At 63.1% G+C, this 10,510-nt stretch overlaps 1 protein-coding gene across 3 annotated transcripts; it reads left to right on the forward strand.

The window, feature by feature from the left end:
* Positions 1 to 583: 583 nt before the first annotated feature.
* Positions 584 to 10,499, forward strand: BSG (basigin (Ok blood group)). 3 transcript variants are annotated; one of them, XM_032147870.2, is made up of 8 exons: positions 599 to 734; positions 5,812 to 6,159; positions 7,566 to 7,722; positions 8,441 to 8,532; positions 8,835 to 8,971; positions 9,122 to 9,392; positions 10,167 to 10,191; positions 10,378 to 10,499. In XM_032147870.2, the coding sequence occupies exons 1-8, from the start codon at positions 668 to 670 to the stop codon at positions 10,439 to 10,441; spliced, it is 1,161 nt and encodes a 386-aa protein (XP_032003761.1). In that variant the 5' UTR covers positions 599 to 667; the 3' UTR covers positions 10,442 to 10,499. The 3 variants fall into 3 exon arrangements, with proteins under 3 accessions (XP_032003758.1, XP_032003761.1, XP_032003759.1); XM_032147867.2 differs by lacking the exon at positions 5,812 to 6,159 and having other exon boundaries at positions 584 to 734; positions 10,378 to 10,497; XM_032147868.2 differs by lacking the exons at positions 599 to 734; positions 5,812 to 6,159; positions 7,566 to 7,722; positions 8,441 to 8,532 and adding an exon at positions 8,544 to 8,598 and having other exon boundaries at positions 10,378 to 10,497.
* The last annotated feature ends 11 nt before the right edge of the window (positions 10,500 to 10,510 follow it).

The raw sequence follows: 10,510 nt of genomic DNA on the forward strand, positions 1-10,510 counted from the left end.
CGCCACCACGCCCGGCTAATTTTTTTTGTATTTTTAGTAGAGACGGGGTTTCACCATGGTCTCGATCTCCTGACCTCGTGATCCACCCGCCTCGGCCTCCCAAAGTGCTGGGATTAAAGGCGTGAGCCACCGCGCCCGGCCTTATATATATACATTTTTAAAGGCAAAGATGTGGGTCTCGTCATGTTGCGGCGTCTGGTCTCGAGCTCCCGGGCTCAAGCGATCCTCCCGCCTCGGCCTCCCAAGTCTCTGGGATTACAGACGTGAGCCACAGCGGCCGGCCCGTGTTTAACTCAGATAAAATCTGGGTAACACTTTCAACGCTTCAAGCCCCTCGGGCGCACCGCTCTGCGCTCATTCCAACTTTGAAAGCAGAAAGGAAGAAATGCGCGGGCTCCAGCCGCGTGCCCGCAGGCCCCGCTCCCGTTTCCTAGCAACGCCGGTCACGTGTGCCGCCGCCCGGTTTCCGTAGCGTGAGCCTGACGGAGCCGGCGCGTACGTGCGTGCGTGTGCGCGCGTGCGCAGACGGGGCGATCGGCGTCCCCCGGCGCTCGCCCCGCCCCCGAGACGTCGCCGTGCGTGCGCGCGCCCGGTCCGCGCCTCCGCCTGTTTTTATAGCGGTTGCGGGCGGCGGCGGCGGCTGCGGGGCCGGGGAGGAGGAGAGATCATGGCGGCTGCGCTGTTCGTGCTGCTGGGATTCGCGCTGCTGGGCGCCCACGGAGCCTCCGGGGCTGGTGAGGAGCGGGTGGGGGGCGGGGGTGCGGTCCTGCAGGGGCCGGGAATGGAGGCCGCGGGCCGAGGCCGCGGTGCGGACCCAAAGCCGACGGGAGCCTGGGGCCTCGGCGCGGGGCGGCCTGGGGTGCGAAAGGCCGGCTGCGGGGGCTTCCCGCGCCAGCGTGGAGCTTGTGGGTGAAGTCCCAGGGTTTGAGGGGGGACTGGGGGTCCCTCCCGGCGCTGCCTGCCAGGCTCCCCCGGGCTCCCCGGCCTCTGTGTAGCCGTGAAGCCTCCTGCTTGGGGGCGGGAGCCAGGGGGTCCTGGCCAGGCCGGGCTTGGTCAGGGGAGGTGGGCGTCTTGCTTTTCGGTGGCCTGGGGTTGGGGGTTCCCCGGCGGAGGTTGAGGATCTCGCCTGATCCCTGGGTGAGGGCGTCTGTGAAGGCGGTTGGAGGTGGCCCGCCCGCCCGTCCCACCGCCCAGGAGAAGGGAGACCCAAAGCCTGGGTGAGCGTCCCCTTTGGCCTGGAGCCAGGGGTCAGGGGGTGGGCTGGTGCCTGCCCAACCTGTCCTGCTGGGGCTGGACTCCGCAGGACCTGGGGAAAGCGGACTGGGGGTGGAATCTGGAGACAGGTCCACCCTGCCTGCGAGTGTTAGGGTCGGAGACCCTACCCTGAGACTCTCTGGGGCCCCCGCCAGGGCCCGTGCTGCCTGTAGCCATCATCTTGGCTCTCTCTTCTGGAAAAGGGGCTTTTGTCCTCCAAGAGCACATGGAGGCTCTGAGTGGGTCAGCCCTCCGGATCGGGAAGGGATTACCGTTCTTCACGGGATTTAGCCCTGGCGTCTTGCCTCGGGTGTGCACCTGCCCCCGGGTGTTCTCCCAGACTCTTAAGCCCTCGCAGGCTCCCTCGAGGGGCCCTGCGTGGAAGGGAAGGCAGAATCTCCCTTTGATTCTGCCTGGTTTCGGGACACAGAATGAGGTGGTCTCAGAACGCTCCTCCTCATTTACAGGCGAGGAAACTGAGCCCTGTGGGGAGTCGAGGTTCCAAGGTCACAGTGAGGGGCATTGACCACCCGATGCAGCGCAGGAAATAGTGAGAAAGTCGTTTTTAGCCGACTCTGACCGGCATTCGGTTTCCAGTGCTGTCTTAGGAGGGCTGTGTGTTGAGGGTGGGCAAACGTGGTTTGGAGAGTGCATTTGGGAACTGGATTGAGGTGTGTTTTTCTGGGAGAAAAGCATGACAGCCTTTCTTGCTTGATAGAAAATTTCTTCATTGTTGAGACCCCCATTTGGTTCCGGGTTAAAGATTTATAGTGAGGCCGGGCGTGGTGGCTCAGACCTGTCATCCCAGCACTTTGGGAGGCTGAGGTGGGTGGATCACCTGAGGTCAGGAGTTCAAGACCAGCCTGGCCAACATAGTGAAACCCCATCTCTATTAAAAATACAAAAATTAGCTGGGCGTGTTGGCGCACGCCTGTAATTCCAGCCACTCAGGAAACTGAGGCAAGAGAATCGCTTGAACCCGGGAGGTGAAGGTTGCAGTGAGCCGATATCGTGCCACTGCACTGCTGGGTAACAGAGGGAGACTATCTGAAAAAAAAAAAAAAAAAAAAAAAGAGGCCGGGCGCGGTGGCTCACGCCTGTAATCCCAGCACTTTGAGAGGCCGAGGCGGGCGGATCACGAGGTCAAGAGATCAAGACCATCCCGGCTAACACGGTGAAACCCCATCTCTACTAAAAATACAAAAAATTAGCCGGGCGTGGTGGCGGGCGCCTGTAGTCCCAGCTACTCGGAGAGGCTGAGGCAGGAGAATGGCGTGAACCCGGGAGGCGGAGCTTGCATTGAGCCGAGATGGCGCCACTGCACTCCAGCCTGGGCGACAGAGCGAGACTCCGTCTCAAAAAAAAAAAAAAAAAAAAATTTATAGTGACCGATGTGTTGGGAACAAGGTGCAGAGCTGGAGGGTCTGGGCTCCTGAAGGGTCAAGAGCAAGGGCTTCGAGCCTCTGTCCTGGGCATTGAGCCGTAGGGGGCCTTGGGCAGAGGCTGGGGAGGGGGCTCCTTCTTCCAGAGGCTTTGCCAGCTAACTCCTGACCCACATCTGAGATTTCGTCTTCCTGGTAACCAAAGTGGCCCTTTATCGAATGTCTCCTGGGCAAGGGCCTGGCCCCAGCACTGCGGCCAGCTCTCTGGGGAGACAGATAGGAGCCCACAGGCGAGGTGAATGTGGAAGATAAGCCGCCGCCCCAGCCCTGTGGAAACAGCCTTGGTGGCCAGGGCCAGCCAGGCTTGACTGGGTTTCCAGCACAGCACGAGGTTCCCACATTGAGCTAATTTGGACAGTCAAGTGGGTGAAAGACCTTTGGTCTCTCCCTGCCGAGTAGGGCGGTTCGAGGTTTTGTTCCTCTTGTGCAGGAGACTGAGAAGGGTTTCTCCTCAGCAGAAAGCTTAGCCCGGGGCTTACTGGCCAGAGCTGCATGCAGCCTGGGAAGCAAGTGGAGTCTGCAATGCTGGCAGCGCTGCCATGCAGCCGTGTAGCCGTGTGTCTGTGCGTGTGTGTGTGTGTGTGGTGAGAAGTGGGTCTGTGTGCGTGTGTGTGTGTGGTGAGAAGTGGGTCCACGTCTGTGGAGCGTGTCTGTGCTTTTAACAAACCCCACTTTTGCTGGGGACTGACTCGTGAAGACCACAAGGTCTGGGCAACACAGCCTTGTCCTGTGTGGGGTGGACACTGCTGTTTGCTCTGTGAATTCGTGACTGTGTTTGCCTCTCCTGAAACTTGCTTCAGGGGCGTCTGCGGGTTGGTGGGGCACGGCCGGGTGGAGTGAGCGCCCAAGATTGGCCGTCCACGTCTCCTGTGGGCTTGTCAGGAACCGGAGGGCCGGGGTGTGCTAGCTGGGTCCCGAGAGTGGAGGGCTTCACCCCTGAGCCTCAGATGAGAGGAGTGGGAGTGCCTGGCTGTGGCTGGTGGGGGTGGGTGGGGGAGGTGCCGGAGGCCGCTTCCCCGAGCTGTTCTCGCTGGCTGCTGTCTGAGCACTGCGGTGGGTGGGGAGGAGGGCGGGTGGGGGCGGGCAGCCTTATCCTGCAGGGCTGCTTGTGTACAAGTACCACGTGGCCTGCCTGGCCCTGAGCCCTGGGCAAGGAGGCGGTGGCTGTTTTTAGATGAAGGTGACTTTACTTGAGAACATGGGTTATGGCTCATATGGCCAGAATCGAATTCTAACCTTTCTGGGGCTGTGGCCGAGGGTCAGGCGCTGCCCCTCCTGGTGCTCGTGGGTGGAGGCTCCTGGCGCGGCGGGCGAGATGGGCTGGCACGTGGGGTGGGGGGCTCTGCATTGCCCCCGAGGAGCCTCTGTGGAGGCTTTGTCTTCCAGAGCCCACCCCAGTGACAGGTCAATACAGAGACACCAGCATCACCAGCATCCAGAGGGACACAAGGGTTGTTCTGTCCAAGGCCTTTTGGTCCCTTTGGGAGTGATACCACCTGCTGAGGTGGCGGCCCAGCGGGAGCACCGTGACTGGTGCAGACGGCACCTGGGGGCCCGGGACACCCGGGAAGGTGGGTGGGGGCAGCTTGGCTTCGGGCCCCGCCTAGTCCTCCTCTCTGCCCTGTGCGCCCTGCCCTGCCTGGAGGTGGGGTGTGGCGACTCAGGGGCCAGCCTCTCCTAGCACCCCTGGGTGAGGAGGATGTGGAGCACATTCCTGCAGGGCTGGAGGATGAGGAGAGGGGCTGCTGCGGGGCAGGAAGGAGCTTGCCAGCTGGGCCGCCTCTGGCTGTGCTTCCTGCCCTGACTCACCTCGCCCAGCTCTGCACGTAGCTGCCAGTTTTGCAGTCTGGGAAATCTTAACTCCCAAGAAATGTAGGTTACCAGGAGGAGATCCCTTTGTGAAAATGGCACTGCCAGCCAGGCGCGGTGCCTCACGCCTGTAATTGCAGCACTTTGGGAGGCCCAGCAGGGTGGATCACGAGGTCAGGGGTTCAACACCAGCCTGGCCAAAATGGTGAAGCCCCGTCTCTACTAAAAATACAAAACATTAGCTGAGTGCGGTGGCAGGCACCTGTAATCCCAGCTCCTCGGGAGGCTGAGGCAGGAGAGTCGCTTGAACCCGGGAGGCAGAGGTTGCGGTGAGCTGAGATTGCGCTGCCAAAACCTGTCAACTGCGCCTGCCCAGAGCTCACGTGAGGTGGTCAGACGTGAACATCCCTGTCCCTGTGGCCTTGGGGGCCGTAACCTGTGCACTGCCACGCAGCCTCAGAGCCGTGAGCATGCGTGTGCACGTGTGTACGTGTTGTGTGTGTTTGTTTGCAGATGTGTGTCCTTGTATATGTGTATGTTGTAGCGGTGCCTGGGGAGTCTGGCCTCAGAAGGTGCTGTGGGGAGGGGGCGCTCCCCTTGGGCTTCCCCTCGGGCTGGGCTGTTCTTGGCAGGCGGGTGCTAGGCACAGTGTGAGGTTCTGTGTGGATTCTTCTGTGCTCCTTGGCAGCTCCGGGGGCCTTCCCTTGCATTTCGAAGGAAGGGGAGGCATATGGCCGGAGGTGAGAGGCCCTGAGGCCCTGCCTGGCTCCCAGGTTCCCAAATCCACCTCTCTCTGGGTCGCCGCCCTCAGAGATTGCTGAGGACACGAGCTTTCCACCCACGGGCCATCCTAACGGAACCGGTTTAGGGGCTCCTGGACAGAGGCCGCCTGCCCCTTTGGGCTTTGGGGTTTGTTTTTCTCAGCAGCTCAGCCGGGTCTCTGGGGTCAGGGTATCGGGCCGAAGGCAGAGGACGCTGCCCTTGGGACGTGAGCTCTGGGCAGCCCTTGGGGCTCAGGACTCCTGGCTGTTCTGCCCAGTTTCATGTGTTTTGTGTTTTGAAACCATGTGTGGTCCCATAGTTGTGCCCTGAGAAGCCGCCCTGGCTGCCGTGAGGTAGGAGTGGACGGGACGCCCACGGTGGCCCCCACGGTCTTTCCCATGCCATGCTCTTTCCAGCCGGGCCCCATCACTCTCCCACAAGCTGAAAGGAAGTGGCTTCTCCACCAGCCCTGGCTGGGACTCCCGTGGGCAAGGCCTTCCCCAGGGGCTGCACTAACAAGGCCCCACGCGCGCTCTCCCCACAGCCGGCTTCGTCCAGGCGCCACTGTCCCAGCAGAGGTGGGTAGGGGGCAGTGTGGAGCTACACTGCGAGGCCGTGGGCAGCCCGGTGCCCGAGATCCAGTGGTGGTTTGAAGGGCAGGGTCCCAACGACACCTGCTCCCAGCTCTGGGACGGCGCCCGGCTGGACCGCGTCCACATCCACGCCACCTACCACCAGCACGCGGCCAGCACCATCTCCATCGACACGCTCGCGGAGGAGGACACGGGCACTTACGAGTGCCGGGCCAGCAACGACCCAGACTGCAACCACCTGGCCCGGGCGCCCACGGTCAAGTGGGTCCGCGCCCAGGCAGTTGTGCTAGTCCTGGAACGTGAGTGGCGGGCACCTCCCTCCCCGCCTCCCTCAGTTTCCCTCCTGTGCCGCTCGCCTCCTGGCTCCTGCTCAGTAGAACCCAGACGCCTCCTCCCCTCTCCGTCCCGCTGTGCCCCGTTGGGCCCACCGCCTGGACAGGGGCCCGGACTGAAGGGGGTGGGCTTGCCGCCTGACCACCAGTGCTGGGCGACCTGGCTCAGGGCGGGCAGGGCTCTGCCCTCCAGCAGGTGGGTCCTCGTCCTCCCCTCGACCCTCGTGCCGTCCGTTCCGCCGTTCCTTTCTGCTCCCCGGGCGCCTGCCCGGCTCCCTCCCTGAACGTCCATACTGCAATCCTGGGGGGCCCTCCAAGCTCAGCCCAGGCTTGCAGGTCTCAGAACCTTCTGTGTCCTTCTCAGCGTCTCGTTCTAAGGGATTTTCAAATTTCAGTTCCTAGCGGGAATGTTGTAAACTAAACAAGAACCAAGAGATTTGCCTGGTTGGGGATTGGCAGAAGAACTGGGGTGCTCCCAGCACTGTTGGGGTGCCGTCAGCCTGGGGCCGGGGGATGTGGGGCCGCCTGAGTGCCTTGGCCAGGGGGTGCTATGGCTGTTTTTTTTTTTTTTCCTGGAGATGGAATCTTGCTGTGCCCAGGTGGAGTGCGGTGGTGCGATCTTGGCTCACTGCAACTTCCACCTCCTGGGTTCAAGCGATTCTCCTGCCTCAGCCTCCTGAGTAGCTGGGATTACAGGCATGAGCCAACATGCCCAGCTAATTTTTTTGTATTTTTAGTGGAGACGGGGTTTCACCATGTTAGCCAGGATGGTCTCGATCTCCTGACCTCGTGGTCCGCCCGCCTCGGCCTCCCAAAGTGCTGGCGTTACAGGTGTGAGCCGCCACGCCCGGTCGCCAGGCTGGTCTTAAACTCTTGACCTTGTGATCCGCCCACCTTGGCCTCCCAAAGTGCTGGGCTGGGATTACAGGCGTGAACCACCGCGCCGGGCCGGCTACGTTTTTAGAAAGGAATTTCCGGTTTGTGCTGGGGCTGCTGCAAGAGCTCGATGCCCTGGTCCCTGCTCAGGGACGTGGGTGGGTGCCTTGTCTGTCCCCACACCCCGGTCCCAGCCTCGTGTGTCTCTGGCCTCTGGGTTCCCAGCGCCTTAGCCCAGGGCCTGCCAGCTGCCAGCGAAGGGTGCCTTCCCGAAGGGGCCTTCTCAGCAGGCGCTGGGGCTGTTCCCTTCCCGGAAGCATGGCCAGAAGTTCCACTTGGGCCTCTAGTCCTCGGGGTGTAAAGGCCACGGTGTATTTTTGGGATGAAAACTAGTGCTTCCCGGGGAGGAGCCGCAGATTCCTGGCAGTCGGGGGTCAGGCAGGCAGCGCGGGCCGTGCTCCTCCACTCTGCTGACTGCGTCTCACCGGGCCTTGCAGCCGGCACAGTCTTCACTTCCGTAGAAAACACTGGCGCCAAGACACTCCTCACCTGCTTCTTGAACGACAGCGCCACAGAGGTCACCGGGCACCGCTGGCTGAAAGGGGACGTGGTGCTGAAGGAGGACACGCTGCCCGACCAGAAAACGGACTTCGAGTGAGTGCCTGACCACGCGATGCCACCACCTGCCCTGTCTCACGGCTCTCTCTTGCCAACGGCCTGTGGTCCGTGAGAACAAAAGACCGGTCGGCAGGCTTGATCCAGGCGGACGTCAGGGACCAGTTCCACGCAGACCCCCAGAGGGAAACCCCAGGGAGGGTCTGAGGGGCGTCCTTGTGAGCCAGGTGGTTCCAGCAGCCCTGACAGGAGTCCCTGTTGCTCCTCGCTAGGTCCCGGGCACGAAAGGGCGCCACACTGCCAGGTCCCGGGCACGCGTGCAGGCCTCCCAGGCTCTGTGCTCCTGGCACAAGAGGGCACCACACTGAGGCCTGTCCTGCTTGGACCCCAGACGCCGTCATGGCCGGAGCTTGTCATGACTGGGGCTGGGATGGCCCTGGGAGCACAGAGCCTTTTGTTTTCAGGCCGACTGGGAAGACAGTCACAGGGTGTGGGGTGCAGAGCAGGGCCCAGAGGTGTGGGGTTCATCGGTCAGGGAGAGGAGGTCTGTTTGTTGGTTCTCTCACCTGTGGGGTCTTGCCAGCCTGGCTGTGTCCTTGGGGCCATACGGGGACACCAGGAGTTCTGTGGAGGTTCAGACTTGACTGGAACAGTTTTGCTTTTTCACTGTGCCGTGGTTGGGCCTCTGGAGAACCCTGGGTCCTTGGAGGCGTCCTGCAGAGCCGGCACCTGGCTCACCCGCCTGCTGTGGTTGCAGGGTGGACTCGGACGACCGCTGGGGAGAGTACTCCTGCGTCTTCCTCCCCGAGCCCACACGCAGGGCCGACATCCAGCTCATGCAGCTCCACGGTGAGTCCAGTGTCTCCCTCCCCGAACCCACACGCAGGGCCGACATCCAGCTCATGCAGCTCCACGGTGAGTCCAGTGTCTCCCTCCCCGAACCCACAGGCAGGGCCGACATCCAGCTCCACGGTGAGTCCTGCAGCCAGGGGTACCGGGCACCACCGACTGTCGGGAGAAGCTGTCGGCCTGAGGCACCCGGCACATCCCAGAGCCCTGGCCCCCTGCTCCCTGGAGGGGAACAGCCCTCCTGCGGGAGAGGTGGGGGCGGGCCTGCGGTTCCAGGCTCCTCTCTCTCACCCTCCTGTCAGGTCCTCCCAGAGTGAAGGCTGTGAAGTCGTCAGAACACATCAACGAGGGGGAGACGGCCGTGCTGGCCTGCAAGTCGGAGTCTGTGCCCCCCGTCACCGACTGGGTCTGGCACAAGGTCACTGACTCTGGGGACCAGGTGAGAAGCCAAGGAGGCTGGGGGTCCCGGACTCAGCCCTCAGGACTGGGTGAGGGGCCTAGACTGGGGGTCACAGGCTCAGCCCTCAGGACTGGGTGAGGGGCCTAGACTGGGGGTCACAGGCTCAGCCCCTGTCTTTGGTCCCCCTAGCTCATTGGGAACCAGAGCAGGTTCTTCGTGAGTTCCTCACAGGGCCGGTCAGAGCTACACATTGAGAACCTGAACATGGAGGCCGACCCCGGCCAGTACAGGTGCAACGGCACCAGCTCCGAGGGCACCGACCAGGCCGTCATCACGCTCCGCGTGCGCAGCCACCTGGCCGCCCTCTGGCCCTTCCTGGGCATCGTGGCTGAGGTGCTGGTGCTGGTCACCATCATCTTCATCTATGAGAAACGCCGGAAGCCTGAGGACGTCCTGGATGGTGAGCCGTCTGCCCTCCTGCCCACACGCCCTGCTGTCAGGGTGGCCTGGGGCCACTCCTGGTCCGTCCCTGACAGCCCCACCGCTGATCCAGAGCTCGGAACCAAGGAGCCCCAGGCAGGGAGTTGATGGGACCCTGAATGAAAGTGTGGGATGGAGGGTCCGGCCCCGGGCAGCTGCGGCTCAGTGGGCAGCGGGACCCCAAGAGGAGGAGGCGGCGGCAGCTCCGCCCCACAGCCTCACCCGGCCCTTCCCTCCCCCTCACTTGGCTGCAAGCCGGTGTCCTCCATGGTAAGCCGGCCCTTGCTGCTCTGCCGGACCTTGTGGCAGCTGTGAAGAGCCCAGGGTTGTGGCACCGGGAAGTCCTGGCCTCTGCGTGATCGGGCTCGGGAACCTGAGTCAGCCATGCTCGGCTCCGGCAGCCCCTGCCTGCCACCCCTGCGCAGCTCTTCTACCCCTTGGGCTGTGTGTGCTGGGGCGAGGCCTGTGTGGGGCCTGTGGTGGCAGCTCCTGGAAAGCAGTGGGGCAGGGTTGAGGCCCACGAGGCCGTGGGGACAGCTCACCGTGGGGAGCACACCTGCAGGTGGGAGGGCTGCCTTTCCCCACACCACTCAGAAGATGCACGTGGCCGGGGCTGATGAGCTGCCCTGAGCCAGCCCTGGGGGTCACTGAGGGCAGGGCTAGCAGCACAGGTGCCCCTGCTCGGGGCCTGAGTGGGGCCAACGCTGACAGGCTGTCCTCTCGTCTCTTTTTCATGGTGGCGGCTCTCCTTCAGATGACGACGCCGGCTCTGCACCCCTGTAAGTCGCAGCTGCAGGGGTCGGGGGTCCCAAGGAGCTGCCTGCTGCCCTGGGCCTTTAAAACACAAAGGCAGAGCCCCCGGGCTTCAGTATTCAGGGGTCCTGGGGACGGGACGGGGGGGCAGGGGTGGCTTGGAGAGGGTGACTTGTGGGGGACACCCTCTCACCCGGCCCCTCGTGCCCCAGGAAGAGCAGTGGGCAGCACCAGAACGACAAAGGCAAGAACGTCCGCCAGAGGAACTCCTCCTAGCCAGGTGCGGCGGGCAGGCGGAAACTCCTGAGCCAGGTGCGGTGGGCGGGCGGGAACTCCTGAGCCAGG

This window comes from Hylobates moloch, unplaced genomic scaffold, assembly GCF_009828535.3.
Source record: "Hylobates moloch isolate HMO894 unplaced genomic scaffold, HMol_V3 SCAFFOLD_1111, whole genome shotgun sequence".
NCBI classification, from domain to species: Eukaryota; Metazoa; Chordata; class Mammalia; order Primates; family Hylobatidae; genus Hylobates; species Hylobates moloch.

Excerpts from the sequence above, each read along its gene's own strand:
- BSG (XM_032147870.2), top strand. The coding sequence starts at position 668 with ATGGCGGCTGCGCTGTTCGTGCTGCTGGGATTCGCGCTGCTGGGCGCC. Across the intron at positions 6,160-7,565 it reads AGTTGTGCTAGTCCTGGAAC|CCGGCACAGTCTTCACTTCC; the intron begins GTGAGTGGCGGG and ends CGGGCCTTGCAG. Across the intron at positions 8,972-9,121 it reads TCACTGACTCTGGGGACCAG|CTCATTGGGAACCAGAGCAG; the intron begins GTGAGAAGCCAA and ends TGGTCCCCCTAG.